Below are 19,303 nucleotides of genomic sequence, written 5' to 3' on the forward strand. Positions count from 1 at the left end.
GTGCAGATACTGTCGATAGTGAATATAGTGTTGGAAGTGAGGAAATTGTAGATAGTGGATATAGTGTTTGCAGTGCAGATAATGTATATAGTGAATATAGTGTTTGTAGTGCACATACTGTAGATAGTGAATATAGTGTTTGCAGTGCAGATAATGTATATAGTGAATAAAGTGTTTGTAGTGCAGATACTGTCGATAGTGAATATTGTGTTTGAAGTGAGGAAATTGTAGATAGTGGATATAGTGTTTGCAGTGCAGATAATGTATATAGTGAATATAGTGTTTGTAGTGCACATACTGTAGATAGTGAATATAATAGATAGATAATGCAATGTGTTGATGTTGTAGATAGGGTGTAAATACTTTAATGTATTAAGAGTTTGTGTGGGTGGGGGCTAACAGTGAGTAGCAGTTGAGTAATCAGTGTGTCTCTCTTATACACAGTCTGTAAGCTTCAGCAGTACGGCTGCTGCGGATAGGGGATAGTAGGTGAGTGTCAAATATTGGGTGAATAAGTATTGATGTCCCATACAATTCCCTATTTTCATCTGCATCATAAGTTCCCGTGATACTTTAGGTACTTGACTTGCTTTTGCATGTGTTTCTAACGGGTGTCGGGACAGGATACGCTTACCTTTCATGAATACCTGGTATTTGCTATGAGTATCGAAAGGGTTTTGTCGCTTTTATTAATAACGTATACGAAGACGTTCTCAACGGTACGTGGGTTTCCAGGTGAACAATTGATTTGCTTTTGCATTTGTTTCTGACGGGTGTCACCGGTGGGGCAGAATACGCTCATTTTTCGCGAACACCTGGTATTTGTTATGAGTATGAAAAGGGTTCTGTCGCTTTTATTAATTACGAAGACGTTCTCAACGCCATGTGGGTTCAATTAACACATATCACAGCAACGTGCGAGACGGGTCAGAAAGTTACGCAGGTTGCAGCTTCGGTAAAACACTCGAGCACAGGTACGTACTGACAGGCCTAATATGATAATTAGGGCGAATCTGGGGTTCGAACCCACACCTATCAGATCCTTCCCGCAGCAGATTCCATCCCCTTTGGTCACTGGGCGACATGTGACCCAATGTGAATTGGATGTTGTTACACAAACTCATCGGCCGAGAAGGGAGTGGATGGTAGGAGTGGAAGGAGGGCGGAGGAAGGAGATGTGTCCAGTTGATGGTCAAGAAAGTGGCCATAGGTCAAGGAGGGAGGATGCAATGGAGGGGAGGCTGTCAATGAAGCTGGCGAGGTAATGACTTCATTGAACGTTATGAGCATTACATTGTTGACTGTTAATTCCGCATCGCTCATCAATATAAATTAGTCATCTCGCGAACATGTGACTTATTAGTCCTGAATCAGTGTGATCGATCGCCTTAATATAAGGGTGAAAACAATCCGAAAAGATACCGTCAATCACGTCAATAGCCGCTGTAGAATTACCAGGGAGAATATCCTGTATGTTGATACGCGAAGGCCACTGGTTATTACCAATACATAGTCCCCGAATTGATTTTCGTCATATCAGTTTTTCATTCGACCACTATCCAAGTGTATAGCACCCTGTGGGCTATAACAGGTTATAAGCACCGAGCAATACAGACATTCAATACCAGTATTTCACAGTACAGCAAAATCTCGTTAAACCGAACCTCCCTTTCTTTACTGCAATGAACGTATACGTGTACAAGGACATTACTCCGTAACCTTATTCGATAATCCATGCATTTGTTAATCCGAACATCACTGGGATCTATACGAATTGAATAATCGTAATTCTCTATAGTGAGAAATGATGCGAAATGTGACAGACAAGTGTAGCATCGTTTGACAAATACGATACACTAATCTTATCAGGATTATGATATTTAGATATAACTAAACATAACCTAAAAGAATATCATTCTTGATGAAACGATTAATTATTTCGAATACAATCTATGAAAGCGACAACATCATAATTCATCTTTAGATCCTTCAGCCCCATAACTTTGATTAAACATATTTGGCGGAATCTCTTAACGGTAACGACTGATTGGAAGACAGATCTGGAATGTACATGTTCCCATCCACAAAGTTCATGTAGCTAATTTCCACAATCGTCTTTTCCGGCTGAGTGTGCGTATGGAAGTGATTCTAGAAATGGAAGCACCGGCCTTGCCTGAAATGTCACCTGCAACACCGGAGGGGAACCAGCGTTCGCTTCGAACCACTACTCCATTGATCCGCCGTCCCCAACGGCCACTACACCATCAGATTTATAGTTCGCTGATCCCATCTGAATTTTTCGACAAAAAATGCTAAGGGGAAAAGGGCATTTTAGGACGAAAACGTATCCTATCATTGTCAATCCTGTAAAAGTCAAATGGTCTGATTTGTCACTTAATCGACCACAATCGTCAGTAATTTCAAACGCTGGCTGTCTGCAATTCGCCGAAGAAGATGTTTTTCTCTCATGAAACCTTTCGTTTTCATGAATTTCTAACTTGGGACTCTAACCCTAACCCCATTTTACTATGTTTGGGAAGCAAGAGTTATGCATAGGCGGATGAAGAAGGATATGTATTAAATTCTCGGATATTTTATGGATTTATTTTTTCAAATTTCTTGATACCGTTCATTTAGACAATTCATACTTCTTTTATTGGGATTTTCGTGGACTTCAATTTGCATAGAATAATGCTCAATATTTTTTACCCTTTGTAATTCTCTATGAACCCTTTTGAACTCATCACAATATTCCGCCTTGGCGTTATGCTCCCGTGTCCATCTTGTTATTTTTGCTTGTGTACGTGACGAGTACACGGCAGCCTTGTTGGACAGCGTGCGTTCGTCACGTCGAAAATCCGGTTTTCATCCCCATACCGATACAGTATGAAACCCAGTCTTTGTGTCTTATGCTTGAATATTGCACACACAAAAAAAAACGATACTTGTGTGCGCATTGTATAGATCGGTATATTATTTTGTGCAGTACGGTAATGGTTAGTTGCTTCCTGATCACCTAAAAACGGCGCGTGCTTTGTCGTCTTTATGTTGAGATATCGCTTTGTTCTGTTACAATATTTCACCATTCAAGCGTATATGTGTTAGCAAAACAGTCATGTGATGATTAACTTACAGGGGCCACTTGGCCCAGATAACGGGAATCATATGTGCAATGTGTCGAATACCGTCACTGGGTCCAGATAACGGGGATCATATGTGAAATGTAAGGAATACCGTCACTGGGCCCAGATAACGGGAATCATATGTGCAATGTGTCGAATACCGTCACTGGGCCCAGATAACTCTGACTCTTTAAGTATATTCCTAATTACAAATATCAAACAGATGAAGTGATCTTATTGGTCGCTTTTAGTTCCAGTTCACGTTGGTAAATCAGTGGAAGGGAATTAGATATTGGACCATTATTTAAAGTTATCACATTATCGATATACCTGAAGCTTTAGTTAAACTTCTTGCCTTGATTTTGCCACTCCGAGCAGAAATTCCAATTCGTATGCAATTGCAACAAGAAACAGATCAGTAAGGATTATCGCAAAGAATATATACAAGGAATATCGCATTGCCACAATACTGCAAAGAATATATACCGCATAGTTGCCACAAGAAGGTGAGGTGAATTGGGGTTTAACGTCGCGTACAAGATTATTGCACTTATATAATGACATTTACGTTGAAACATTAAACCATAAATAACGTTGAATACTTTTATTATATTTGATCAAGTAAAATCATTTTCTAAAGATTAAAGGAGGGTTGAAATAGGATTTAACATTGCGTTCAAAATTATTACACTTATATAGAGACTTGCATGTATTTCTCTGTGTGTGTGTGTGTGTGTGTGTGTGTGTGTGTGTGTGTGTGTGTGTGTGTGTGTGTGTGTGTGTGTGTGTGTGTGTGTGTTTGTGTGTGTGTGTGTATGTGTGTGTGTGTGGCTACTTGTGCTAGTCCGGACTGATGCCGATTTATAGTGCTAGCCCACTGAGATACCTTGCCGCAGTTTAACATGAATACCCCACTCAGACACAGTATACTGACTCCGAACCGACCAGTCCTTGTTTTAGCCCCTTAATGCCGAGCGCCAGACAGGGTTACAACAAGTTCCATCTTTTAACGTCTTTTGGTATCGAACCCCGGACCTGCCGCTTTCCGGACGGACGCTCTCCCACTAGACCCCGGAGGCGGTCAGTTGCCACAATGACAATACCTAAGGGGCAACAGAGTAAGCTCAAATCACCAGTACACAGTGCAGGAACTATAGTTCAGAAGCAATACCAAGACGACGTTCGTGTCTACATGTTCAGCTTTACACTTTGAACGGATTGAACGGTTGTATCTGATAGGTACACGACCTTAACACTGACGTCACAATCACGTGACTGACCACTATGAGAGTGATTTACTGACCGAACTCTGACGCTGCCCTGGGTCGTGGGAGACGTCTTTGACATGAGCCGGTCTGTATCGTGAATGGAACTACATTGATAATAAACTATGACATAGTAATTAGTATCGATCCGTTAATGGTCGAAGTAGAGGCATGGTCGTTTGCCGTTCTTGCCTAAGGAATAACAGGGTGCATTTTGGCGACATGATCAAAAGCATTGGTTCTATAATTTGCTGATTATGGCGGTTGGAAGGCAAAGCACAGTGGCATTTCCAGAAGGTATCAATCAAGATGAATCTAATCTAATCTAATCTTATTTGGAATTCGTTTGTTTGTCGAGTAATACATTGCACATGTTTAGCCTTAAACTAATATTCTTTGAGCATGTTTCAATGCAGGGATCATTCATCAATTTGTAAGATGATGTAAATAGTTTAAAAAAATATAAAAATCAGACATCAGTCTTATAATTGAAATTAAACCAATATAATGTAAATGATTATTAAAAAATGTAATTAAGTGATAATAGTTGTTCAGGATAAAAACTTTTTATTAGAATTGTTAATTTTTTTTATTTGGTATAGGCTGATGAAAAGAACATTGTTAGACTGTGAGTCATTCGCACCAGTGTTTCTCTGGAATGAGTGATTGCGTGATTGCTTGAGTGAGTGAGTGGGTGAACATTGTTTTTTGGTACAGTGGGCAATATTCAAGCTATATGAAGTGGTGAACAGCACCATGGCAGCGAGTTAGGATGCAGAAAGTTAGGTCACCTATTTTAACCACCGGATACTCAATTTAGTCGGGGCCCCAGGAGTATATTGGAAAGCTTTTCAGCCACGACATCCCCCAGGTCCCCTTAAATATCAATCTGTTGAACAGACAGAAATATTTTGCAACGTAAGTGAGTGAGTGAACGCCGTTTTAGCAATATTCCAGCTATGTCACGACTGGGAACAAGAATTGGGCCTCACACATTGTACCGGGGAATCAAACTCGCGGCCTTCGGCGTGACGAACGAGCGCTTTAACCACTAGACTACCCTCAGCCCCTATTTGGCAAATAAAACTAAATTGGCTCCGTCTTTTTTAGGTATGATTACTACTTTTGGGCGCTTATTTAAGATGATTAAGTGGACCAATATTCAATATTCAGCAACACTAAGAATGGAATACAGAGTACATCTACCTTACTATAAAGAACAATTTTTGGTTTGCCCGCAATATACCATTGCTAGTGTTTATCACCAAGAGCGTAAAAACTCTGCCTCTTACCATTAAGATGACACGCCGTATTGCTAAGCGGTATCAAATCCAGTGTTGGCCACTATATAAAAAAGGTAATAGGGTAATCTCACAAATAAGACCGTTCAATAAACTCGTTGTAGAAATATGGGAATAGACTGTTTGGAAACATGTCTGAGGAACATACAAGTTCGAACAGTTGACAAAGGGTCTGCAATTATTTTCAAATATTTGGTGTTGTAAAATCCAGGTTCAAGCCGATTATTACCCTTGGCTTGTCAGCACCATAGCCACCCACACTGGTTTCTCCTCAGTGGTTTACGTGCACAAGCTGTGTCACTCTGGGCTTTGCTCCAACTCAAGCAGACATGTCGTGATGTAACGGAAACACCATTGAATCCCCTCGTTCAAGAAATAGACGTTGGTTTGAATGATGTCGTTCAGTTGTGTCTGTAGGGGCATGTAATTGTGTTAAACATCACGTGCTCTGAAAGCGTTGTCGGTCTGTCTTGGTGAGTGAGTGAGTTGGGTTTAACGCCGCTTTTAACAGTATTCCAGTTATATCGCGGCGTGTCAGCTTAATGTGGGAGGAAAAGCCCGCTGTCTGTCTTACATGTCTTAGGAATTTATAGATGTGTATACTGTAGAGAGATGTAGTGTTTGTGATGGGTGCCACCGGTAGGGCAGGTAACGCTCACCTTTTCATCACTGTAGGTATTGATTTATAAACATATGCTTATGATATAGTCGGAATCATACAACGGACTCGTATGATTATGGAAAGAGATTTGTTGCACATATATATTTTGAGGGTTACGAGTAAAGTATAAAAGTAAAATGTAACTTATTTTGAAAAGTTGTTGTGGAAATTGCTAAGAAGAAGAAGATCTTCCCCTTCACTGGTCTGTACATACCTGTATCTTCCCTTCACTGGTGGGTACATACACGTATCTTCCCTTGATTAGTCCGTACATACATGTTTCTTCTCTTCACTGGTCGATACAAACACGTATCTTCCCCTTCACTGGTGGGTACATACATGTATCTTCCCTTTCACTGGTGGGTACATACACGTATCTTCCCCTTCATTAGTCCGTACATACATGTATCTTCTCTTCACTGGTCGATACAAACACGTATCTTCCCCTTCACTGTAATAACAATAACTGTGAAGTAACACTCACTCACCATCTATAAACAGTTATACATTGACAACATAAAGATACTGATTATCAAAATTTAAAAAAAGACAAGGCACTAATTCATTCCAAGCTTTTAAACATTGAAACAATAGGAGTGTCTATTTCCTCAAATCAAATTCAGGTATTTAAATATGTTTTTCAAAATTTCATTAACCTTTTTGTTTTGTGGTTGTGGACAAAATAAAAGACGAGCTTGAAATTAAACTGTGACGTGAGGCATTGATTTTTCCAAACCGTATTTATGCTCGTAAAAAAGGAAGGCCCTGAACACGAATAACATTTCTGATTGCCTAGGTGAAGAATACCGATAAAAAGTTCTGTCAATACCAACATCTTTATTCAATGGCAATTAGTTCAGATCAACCTTTGACAAATATCTTTTCGCTGAGATCAGAGAGCATGTCTATTGTTAAAAAAAAGTTTAAAAAGATAATATGCTTTTTCGGTGCTAATTATTTTCCCCCGCATCTTTTTATCGATTAGTTAATTGTAGCACCCTCGATGAGTTGTGTTGCTGTACAGTTCACAATTATGGTGGCAAGTAGTTAAGAATCTATTGAATCAGCTACAATAATTACAACGCTATACTACGCCCGGCGTGGGAAGGCACGCATATGCCGATTCTCGTTTGGAGAAAATATGATTTCACGCAAAATTATTTTATCGACTAAGTTGTTGAAGCCTTGCATATAGGTCAATAGGCACATGGAAAATCACAGACAGTTACAGGAACTGTCTTTCAAACAAACCGCATGACCTTCTGACATCTCAGTTGTATTAAGTTCATTTCGTGTCTAAAATTAACACAAAAGTAAACCAATTCAAAGGTGCCAGTTGTAATTTGAAACGGCTGCAAATGTGACTGCCTTTTCTGAACGACCTCAAAAGCCGTTGCACGTTTATTAGGAATTTCTTTTTCTAGCCCTATAGGAATGATTTGTTAGAGGCGAGTTTATGAGAAAGATATTATTTCAAATACGTCAATGCTATGTCAGGGTTTCTAATTACTTCAGAGGATGTTATTCCTGTTGCAGTCATTAACAAAGGTTTGTTATGCCTAAATGGTATGTAATTTCTGCTATTTGGCATTGGAAAGTGAGGTTAAAAGCCTACGGCTGAATTAGTCAGCGTTGATTGGAAGTGTTTTTAACATTCTGATAATTATGAATGGTGGGCTTGTAGAACTAAGACTGATAAGTACTTCAGGGATTTCCGTTGTGTGTAGTTGATACACTGCTTTCCTTGTTCCATTGTTCAGCTTGAGCAGTTTTAGGTTCCTTCTGTCGAGAGGTAATGGGTTTGATGGATGTCTTGTAAACATCGTTTCTGCAACTGCATTCCTCTTCCAGGAACTAACTATCTGTGACGCATGTGAATATTTCCCTTGCCTGTGTTTAGCAGGTAAAAGGATGCACAATATCTTCTGTGGTATTCTCGCAGCAGTTTCTTCTTCTTTTATTAGCACCACGAAATGAGGCGGAGAATTAGATTCCGGCACCTTCCGCTAAACATCAATGGGGACGATTCTTTTCGATAATCCACTATTGATTACAAGAATGACATTATATATATGATTCACATGTAGAAGAAGTTCAAAATCAAACACCTTGACCTCAACTGCCGGGCAAAAGAAAGTATACACCCATGTTTGATAGTGGCTAAAAATGAAACAAACAAGAAATGGTTATTCGATTGTGATGTATTTGATAGTATCATATTTGTGTTTTGGACCATAAGTTTTTCGGCGACTGTTTTCATTCTAGAAACGTTTAATAACGTATGCTTTTTTGGTCAATTCCAATTTTCAAGTGCAGTGTAATATTTTACATTTTATAGCCCTGTTTGAACTTTGAAAAGCTGTACATGTGTTTAGGTGGTACTCATTTTTTGAAATTATGACAAATAAGTATACTGTGTTGTGATATCTGGGTAACATGCTTCAACCATAGCGGTAATGGTAACATGTACAGGGCCGTAATTCATCGATGTACCTTCCTCAGGGTGTGCCTTGGTGGTCGGCATGTTGGTGGTGCTTCAGTATTTCCTAACCTTTGCCTTGCTATAACTTTCATGGTTGAATTAGAGTCTTTCAATTCATTCTGCTTAGGATTTATGACATCACATTTCTAATCATAAATGGAAACAGTATGGTCGGGAGTATTGACGATATATCTCCATGCTTGGTTTGTGTTCAAGCATTATTGCATTTGGGGTTAACTGTTAACGTTGGTGACTGTTCCAGAAACATATTTTTGATCTTATTATCGCGCGCATATTTGTTTGAAGGTACTTTGCATTGTGATTTCCGTTTCCTGAACCGTTTGGTTCCTTTACATGGACACTGGGAATATTTAAAAATGTGAACAGAAAGGTTCCCTGACAGGTCCCAAAGGGATGAGCAATATTATTTGTTCTAAATATAAAATCAGGAAAAATAATTTTGCGTCAAATTGATCCCTGGAATTCTTGAGGAATTGAGTTATTGGTACAAAACACATGTTTGGCTCCTTTCAAAGATGGAATTGGATATCTTGAAAATCCTATTGATCCTCTCTCCCTAGCTCCTCAATATTAAACTGTCGTTCTGGACATTCTGGACGTAAGTGTAGTTCAGTTTAAACGACTGGGTCCCCACTTGTTGATGGATGTTTGCCAGGTGGTTAGGACCTGAACTGATCTTAACTCTGCGACAAGCATAAGTCGAGGTAGTAGTTTTTGAGCTACAGCAGTCATGGCGTTAAAATTCCTCACGGAACGTTGCTTTTGTACTTAGTAGAGTCCGTTAAAGCAGCATTGTGTTGCTGACGGAGATTCAGAGTTGTTTTTGCCAGTGCTAGCCTTGGCCCGTGCTTCAGTAGTGTCGGTCGATGGACCTGTTAGTGGCATTTTTGGTTTGCTTACTTAATACGTAGTATTGAATGGCACAGTGTACTGCAATTTGTAACATCGATTGAATCACGAAAATCTTTCGAATTGTGCACTGAATACATTTCTTAAAGAGTATTTTTTTTCTCAATCCTAAGGGGCAGTTGGGCACCATAGTGGTTAAAGCGTTTGTTTGTCACGCCGAAGACCCAGGTTCGATTCCACTCACGGGTACAATGTGTGAAGCCCATTTCCGGTATTCCCGCCGTTATATTGCTGGGATATGGCTAAGCGGCGTAAAAACAAACTCACTCAATTCCAAATTTAAAGAAAACCCCGTACCATTCAGCTTAGCGAAATGGATATCATGTTAATTAAGTATTAAGTTTGATCGATACTTAGATTTAGTTATTTTCGTTGGAATTGTATGACGTCATCCACAATACACATCAGGTCATCATATCAGGACGTCAAAGCATCCCAGAGTGACGCCACGAGTGCTGCGGCAAACCTAGTATTTTACAATGTGGATAAACGTTATGTAATAATAATAATAATGATAATAATAATTGATTTGTAAAGCGCCTAATATCCATCGACAGTTGCTCACTGGCGCTGTGACAAAGTTAAAAAGTAATTTCTATGTACATATGTGTTTTTAGATGTTAACATTTTAATTTTTAAAAGATCCGGCCAACACCGTTGGTCCCAAATCAAATATCCGGGTATCGAATACTTAATAACAAACACAAATCTGAAAAGACATTATATATACCTTTTAGGTATGTTTCTCTCAATAATAAAAACAACGCCTTTCTGTTTTTGAATCATGGCTCATTTCATAGGCATTGGTCTTCAACTCCTTTCGTGGTCATACCTTGAGGTGACAAGGCACAAGAAATACGTCCTTCATTTCATAAAAATAGGAAAAATGACACAAACATAACTGACACTCTTTACTAAAATATACACGAACACTTGCTACAGTTAGTACACATAATAACAATACATACAGTGTGACAAACATTGCCACAGGTCTCTTCATCCTTCTATACACAATGCTTGCAACACGCTTCCTTCTACAACGCATGGATGAGGGAAAGGGCAATGTACCATAGACTCTGCATATTATCAAGCTCAATGATGCATACACCATTTATCTTTATGGTTGAAACGATTTTGAATGTATTGAAGGAATGTCGTCGCTGGGGTTACAGATGGGGTTTTGCAAACTCTATCATTTCCTCTATAATATGAGTTGCGATTATTACTGATGAAACATATGAGCCTCCTCTACGTACAAGCTGTAAATCACTAACCACGCTAACAGTAATTATTAAAACTCTAACATTAACATTTGAATGAATAGATTCTGTAAAGGTGTATCACATGGTTGGGAACACACAGTTGTATAAACGAGAATATAACAACAACACAACAACATCGGTAGGCAAAGGCTTCTGATACATGTCGAACTTCCGTTATCTCGAAACAGGCGAACTTGTTGCCAGGACCTGCTTCATCCAAGGGTCACTTCCACCGGAAGTGCCCATCGTGAGTTGGTCACGTGGAGTGATGTCACCTTGTATGGGAACTGGTGGTCATTAACACTTGGCATTAGAATGTGCCAATGGCATTTTCGACCACTAGCTGGTTTAAGAAATATTCTTTATGATAGTCGACCCGAAGATGCAAGTGCCTCGTTACCTAGTTACCTGGTTAGACGTGGCACACTTTGAAAATGTCCTCGTTTTTACTTGTAACATATCTCCTGGACACCAGGCGTTGTCATTGTATGTTTGGATGATTTTGAGGCTTCTGGGGGTCTTGGTTTTTAAGGCTTTGTTTTTATGCGAATGAGAATATTCCTGAGGATTACATTTACGATAAACACACATATTATATTAATATAGAGGCCATTTTAGGCGTCAGTGGTAAGAGAACTAACTGTAGTTGCAGGGATCTCGCTTCAAAATATCAGTTTGTTTCTCTGACAGGATGACCACAGCACATTAATCATCAGAACATCCAGCAAACCTATCACGGATCCAAATAAGGATGACAAATTATATTTTCCAGGATTTGGGGAACAGATTATTGTTACAGCCGACCTCCATCGTTACCTTCCAGAATATCAAACGGTAGGTCCCTAGGGAGGTCTTCGGCATGGTTATTCCGCTATTAACAGTTCTACCAACCCGACAGACATAGTAAAGTAAAGTCCTTGGTGAATGACGTTGTTTTTGACGAGCGGCTTGTTCCGAAGTTATGTCCCAGTGTAGTACATATCACAGGCAACTTCGAGACGTGAATACATGCGAGATAACGGGAGTCGATTTATCAGATACAGAACACAACAATGCAACCATATCAGCGGTTCCTGTATCAACGTAGAAAGAACGACTAGAGTCAAACAAATATCAACCTGAGTAACAGCAAGTGTTACCAGATTCTGATAATAACAATCATATTTACAATCATAATAATAAAATAATGTTTTCCCTCCCTCCATGAGTAGCGGTACCACATATTATGGTTACAGGATTTCGTTACGTGACGAGAAAGGACGGTTATTATTTGTATCTATTGTTATTTGTGTTTTGTCTCTTCAATAGCTGTACTACAAGTCTATATTTATGAAAGAACAACTGTGTCATCTGTTCGTGTTCAATTAAGTCTTAACCTCCGTTTTATTTTGGTACATGATCCGGGAGATGCCCATCTACGAATCTCCTCCGAAAGATGGAACCTCAAGCTCCTCATCACCTTAATAACGAGGGCACGAAATGTCAGCTGCAGGTGGTAGAAGATCTGTACATCGAGTTGTGTCCTCTTTGTTATGCCAGGATCCGCAGAAAGCCAGATTGTCACTGTTTATGATCCTGGGTTCTTTAGTGCCTTAAATGCGTTGTGAGGTTTTACGACGTCATTTAGAACTGACTGTCAGTAATATAAGTCGACGTTAATCCCACTAACTCAACAATTAACAATGCATATGTATCGTGGTTCTTGTTGCTGTGTCTAAATAAAACCCAGCATTATATCATGAGTCAGCTACGTTAGGGCTAGGCCGCAAGTGCCTAAACCAACACCGTATTCATGAAACAGATTCGTATTAGATAAACGCATGTATCGTACGCTCATTGTGACGTACGAACATGGGCATTATCAGAAAAGACCGAGGGAATCCGAATGTCGAGTCCGATTGTTTTTCTTAGTATGATTACAACCAATTTGGAAGTCCATGTTCAACACAGTATGTCATTCTCATTTATACATATATATATAAACCATGCACAGGTAGATTGTCTAACGACAGTTCCTGAGGATATATACTACCAAGCAGCAGAATATACTTAAAGACAGCTGATATTCACAACTGTGTGTCGCCCATGACCTTGCAGCTGGGTATCTTCCGGAATATGGCGAAGACAACCGAAGTAGATAGTGTGGTGACGTCACTGGATTCTGTGTAGTTGTGGTTTTCAATATGTCCAATGGATTTTTCAGTGTACATACGGGTCCTGTGTGAGGAAGTGACGTCAATGTGCCGTTGACGAGAACAAGATACGTGTGAGCAGCGTCGATGGAACATCCTAAAGCCGTGACGCTGTACATACAGGTTACATAGTCGTTCGTTATCCTGCGGAATAGAAAAACGAACAATATACATATAATTTCTTAGCTTGTATGATTTTAAGCCGCTTTTAACAATATTCCAGCAATATCACGGCGGGGGACGCCAGAAATGGGCTTCACACATTGTACGCATATGGGGAATAGAACCCAGGTTTTCGGCATAGCGAGCGAACGCTTTAACCACTAGACTACCGCCTGTGATTTCTGAATGTCGTACGTACATGTGTTTATTCGGATGCAGGCATTTTATCATAGGGGAGGTCGGGTAGCCTTGTGGTTAAAGCGTTCGCTTGTCACGCCCAAGACCCGAGTTCGATTCCCGACATGGGTACAATGTGTGAAGCCCATTTCTGGTGTCCTCAGCAGTGATATTGCTGGAATTTTGCTAAAATCGGCGTAAAATCAAACTCACTCACTCACTCATTTTATCATAAAAGTAATGATGGATACATACAGCTACCGTTGGGTAAACTATTGCGTCATATGACGTAATACATGAAATATGAAGAGTGGGAGTGATGTAATAGTACATGGCAATGAACTTATCCAAATGGGTTTAATGGATTTCAGTAGCGTCATGGCTTGTCAGCGTATTCTTAGAGGAGCCCATAGTGACGAAGATGTTTATCACTTTGGTGAAACCCACTAGCGCAGGAATGGTGCTGACAAACAAAAAATAAAACAATCGGGTTCATTAGCGGATCCTGTCACGGCTAAGGGGTGACACTATGTACAGCGAATTACTCCATAAGCTTCTCCATCGCCACAATCGAAAACACCTCTGACCATCGACGGGGGTTAATTAACTGAAGCAATATTAAGGTAAAAAAGAAGAAGTAAATTGTCCAGGTTGTCCTTCTTCAACATGTAATCAATACTCAGCATCTTTAAGCCATAATCTGCCCACACGAATAACAACGCAAACACTCACTACATTGCAGGCACTAAAAGTATGCTTACATTGTGTGAAGCACATACTGGTGTCCCCCGTTGTGACATTGCTGGAATAATAGTTAAAGCTGTGTAAAATCCACTTCACTACTAAAGGTATTAGATATATCAGCACTGCAATTGGAATGACAGTAAACCTTATTAGTGGGATGAATGCCGATTGAAAGCAGTAGTGGCTAGGTGGGTTGTATCCCATACAGGAAAGACCTGTTAATCCGGACGGTCCCGTTACTAATTGAATCATCCGTTGATTAGCAGAATTCCGGCTAAAGGAGTCACTCTTTCTTAATGGGCTCATTAATATATCATGTGAAGACAGCAGGGACTGATACTCCAGTGGGAAGTCCAGGTTTGAATTGATCCTCAGCCGTAAGAGGCGACTAAATGGATCGGTGGTCAGGACTTGTTTGATTGCGTGTCAGTGTAAGCCGACGTTGTTCATAATATCAGTCACTGTATTATCTGGTTCAGACTTCAGGCTCATCATCAGCTCATGGCCCTTGCCCCCTCTACACGCAGCCCAGACAGCGAATGGGACTTGTCCCAGGAAGCGCTGCCTTGTCAAACCCAACCAGAACTTTTCGGAGAATGTGAAGACTCCTCAATACTGCAGCCTTCTGCATTACCCAGATTGTCAGAAGGGCTGTATTCCTGGTACCAAACCCGGGTACTCTCCCAATGTCAGTCAACAGATTGGGGGGTACTAAACCTAAGGCACCGAGAACAATGGGGAGTCGGACAACTTGGTACTTGGGATGCAAGCGTGACATTTCGAAAGCGAGGTCCGCATATTTGCCATGTTTTTCCTCAAACTTGTCAATCACATTAGTGTCAAATGGGACAGAAAATTCAATGATATAAATGACTTCATTGGATTTATCAATAAGGACAAGATCAGGTTTGTTAGTCTGGATACATCTGAGGCTGTAAATGGGCCTATTCCAAAGAATTTTGTATTTATCATTTTACATGACCCTCTTTACATATTCCGGGTCGTACCATGGGTGGACCTCTGTGTCAAAACCACACACATGGCGAAGACGGTAATAAAATGATCGAGCTACACCATCATGTCGTTTAAGATACTGTGTTTGTGCAAAAGTTGGGCATCCACTAACAATGTATTGGTCAGTCTCATTAGATTCATTACATAATCTACATTTCATATTTACATTTGATGCAAAATCACACATTGACGGTTGCGAGTGGAAGTAACTGGTCCTGAGCAACAGAAAGCCTTCTGTTTCACTTTTCAGGCCAGACGCCTTCATCCAAGCAAAGGACTCTGCAGGATTGCTGATCTTCTCAACACACTGCACATAAACTCGATGCAGTGGTTCAGATAGCCTCTCCTTTACAAACTTAGTCTGGGCCGACTTGACATGGCACTTCGCTTGGTTGACACTCATTTTTGTACCGTCCAGCAGAACAGAACCATCAACAAAATCACCGACATTGTGATTATGTCCCACATCCTTGGCTCGTTTTATAAAACAGTGGAATGACTTGTTTTCATCATGAGTCTTGACATGCTTCACAAGAGGATCATCAGACAAATACATGTGTGCAAAAGTGCACAAAAGAATTCTATCATGAAGAGCCCCAACGTTAATCAAACCACCTTATTGGTAAATATAAGCGATTGAGGGAAGAACAAGGGTGGTGGGATCTATTGTGTGAAATGATTCTTGGTGTGAGGGTGTCAATACCCTGAATTTCTTGTTTCGTCCAATCAACAACACCAAAAGAATATGAAAGGACGGGCACAGCATAAGTATTTGTGGCTTTGACTTTGTTGCGAGCATTCAGCTCTGAACTCAAGATTTTCTGAAGTCTACATTTGTACTCTGCCCGAAGTTGTTCCTTGATATGGGCATTCTGGAGTTTGTCCCTTATCTGCATCCCTAAGTACGTATAGGCCTGGCCTTCCACGAGATGGTCAATAACTCCTCCTCTAAGTAAACTGACTGATCCGCCCTCTTCTACCTTGCCACGTTTCAGATGAAGAATGTTGCATTCGTCGAGTCAAAAAGACATGCCGATATCAATAGAAAAGGACTCGACAAAGAGAATCTGTTTTTTGAGTATGGATCCCGCATTGGCAATAACTTCAAGGTCATCCATATAAGGAAGTGAGTAAGGGGTGTTGGAGAGGTCCAGGATGATAACCTTTCTTTTTGCTAAGCAATGACAAACAGAAAAGCAAAAACTTGACTACAATGAAACATCATTACTACAGTCATTTCGGGGGGGGGGAGGGGGGGGGGGGGGGGGGGGGGGGGGAGGAGAGAAGAGGGGGGAAGGGGAAGAGGGGGGAGGGGGGCACTCTATCAGATGTGGCGAATTACCAATATTGAAATATTTCAACTATTCTAATCAAAAATCCTATTGTGAAGAAGTACTCCGTTCGGATCACCATTTACATACCATTGACTACATGTCAGTTTTGGGAAGGAGGAATATGATATGTGGACCCATTGCCCTCTTAAATTGGTTCTGCAATAGTCTCGGCCGATCAAGCTGAAACGGTCACGTCAGGGTAAGGAAAAGCATGTGGTAGAAAAGACTATTTAAGGCTAAAAGCGGGATTAAATGGCGGGACTTTGATCAATGACCATCCTTTGGTGCCCCGTTCACAGCTGGGGTTCAGAAAACATGATATTTAACTTCCGGAGTGTTCCCTAATTTCGATTGAGTTTCCTAGGGACAAGAGTATCGAGCTCTGTGATTCAGAGAAATGTGAGACCCGACGGGGGCCGGGTCACAATTACGAATCACTGAGGGGAATTACTACTAATTCTTACAAGATCAGGATTCAATTGTATGGATGTATAAAAGGGACACTTTCCTCATAATTGACTAATTAGGGGGCCTTATTGAACATCAAATGGATCAGATAGTGTTATTGTATGCCCATGTTGTGTTCTACTTTACAGTCGACTCAGTCGATCGTTCGCAATGTGTCAACAACAATGTTTTAGCATTTTCAAGTTCAAAGGAAACTGTCTTCACGTGAAACATTCAAAAACTAGTTTAAGATTTTCGAGAAAAAGTGAAAGGAGATTCCAAGAGGGCAAGATAAGCAAGGCAGTTTTAGATGGGAAATGAGTGAATTAGAGTGAGTGAGTGCATGAGTAAGACTTTACGTCGCTTTTAGCAATATTCCAGCAATATCAAGGCGGGGGACACCAGAAATGGGCTTCACACATTGTACCCATGTCGGGAATCAAACCCGGGTCTTCGGCATAACGAGCGAACGCTTTAACCACTAGGCTACCCGACCGCCCACAAATTAGGGTGAATATTACGTCAAACCATTAGGTGACATCACAGTCAACGATTAGCATCGTCACATAGTTTATCCATATCATCCAATCTTACCACAAGCATTAGACACTGTGAACAATTTGACACGGTTGACCACTATCACTAAATCCTAGATACAAGGTGGACCATTGCCATTAAACCCTTGTACACGGTGGACCACTGTCTCAAAATATTATATAGTGCACCACAGTCACTAAACTGTAGCAGCATGGTGGACCATTGAAATTAAATCCTCGATACAAGGGGGACCATTGCCATTAAACCCTTGTACACGGTGGACCACTGTCTCAAAATATTATATAGTGCACCACAGCCACTAAACTGTAGCAGCATGGTGGACCATTGAAACTAAATCCTCGATACAAGGGGGACCATTGCCATGAAACCCTTGTACACGGTGGACCACTGTCTCAAAATTTTATATAGTGCACAACAGTCACTAAACTGTAGCAGCATGGTGGACCATTGAAACTAAATCCTAGATACAAGGTGGACCATTGCCATTAAACCCTTGTACACGGTGGACCACTGTCTCAAAATAGTATATAGTGCACCACAGTCACTAAACTGTAGCAGCATGGTGGACCATTGAAACTAAATCCTCGATACAAGGTGGACCATTGCCATTAAACCCTTGCATGTGGTGGACCACTGTTATAAAACTGTAGCAACGTGTTGGGCCATTGCCACTAAATCCTAAATGGTAGACCATTGTTAATTGAACCCAAGATGGACAAATGTCATTAAATCCTACATACACGGCAAACTACTGTCACTAACCCAGAGTCCTCGTTGGATCCCTTCCGCTTATCTCACACACACGTTCGATACATGAATACTATTACATGGCGGACCCCTTACGTTAACCTCTAAAACACAACGCACCACTGTATCGAAACTCTAGATCACGGAGGACCAGTCACTAACTACCTGGTTGATCCCTGGTTAACTCGAACACACGATTGCCCATTTAAATCTCATACACAGTTGTCCTTCGTCATTAATCCCCAGTTTATGGAAGAAAACTGTCACCAATTACTAGTATAGGACGTCTCTGTCACTAAAACCCTGGACCACTGTCAGTGAACCTTTTTGAACGTGGACAATTGCCATCAAAGCCTAGAGAACAAGGGAAAACTGGGGTGAAAACCTACTAAAGAGTGAACAGCTGTCCTAGTGAACACCTGACTCCTCCATTAAATCCTAGTACAAAACGTCGTTAACGCCAGTACACCGTGAACCATTGTCATTAAACCCAAGTACTTGATGAACGACTATCACTAATCGCTAGTACGCGATATATCCCTGTCACTCAACGCCAGTACAAAGTGGACCATTGTCACTAAACCCTGGTACTTTTTGAACGACTGTTGCTAATCACTGGTACGCGATAAATTCCTGTCACTCAACGTCAGTACAAAGTGGACCATTGTCACTTTACCAAAGTACTTGTTGAACGACTGTTACGAGTCACTAGTACGCGATATATCCCTGTCACTCAACGTGTGAGTCCAAGTAAACAGTGGACATTTATGAAAGCATAATGAACATTTGACAACAACGTGGGGCGAGCAACTACAATGGAATCCCTGCGAACGCTTGAAATTGTCATTAAATAGAAGCGAATGGTTGCAGATATTAAATCCCAGGAAACGGTTGGGAACTGTCAT

At 40.6% G+C, this 19,303-nt stretch overlaps 1 protein-coding gene across 1 annotated transcript in view; it reads right to left on the reverse strand.

Annotated features, from left to right (window-relative positions):
* Window positions 1–10,677: 10,677 nt before the first annotated feature.
* Window positions 10,678–19,303, reverse strand: part of LOC139467069 (uncharacterized) — an 89,083-nt gene continuing 80,457 nt past the window's right edge. The window contains exon 5 of the mRNA XM_071248787.1: window positions 10,678–13,359. Coding sequence (XP_071104888.1) covers window positions 13,026–13,359 — 334 coding nt within the window. The 3' untranslated portion in view covers window positions 10,678–13,025. The remainder of the gene's footprint in view (window positions 13,360–19,303) is intronic.

Source organism: Haliotis cracherodii, unplaced genomic scaffold, assembly GCF_022045235.1.
Source record: "Haliotis cracherodii isolate W230 unplaced genomic scaffold, xgHalCrac1.p SCAF_19, whole genome shotgun sequence".
Taxonomy (NCBI): domain Eukaryota; kingdom Metazoa; phylum Mollusca; class Gastropoda; order Lepetellida; family Haliotidae; genus Haliotis; species Haliotis cracherodii.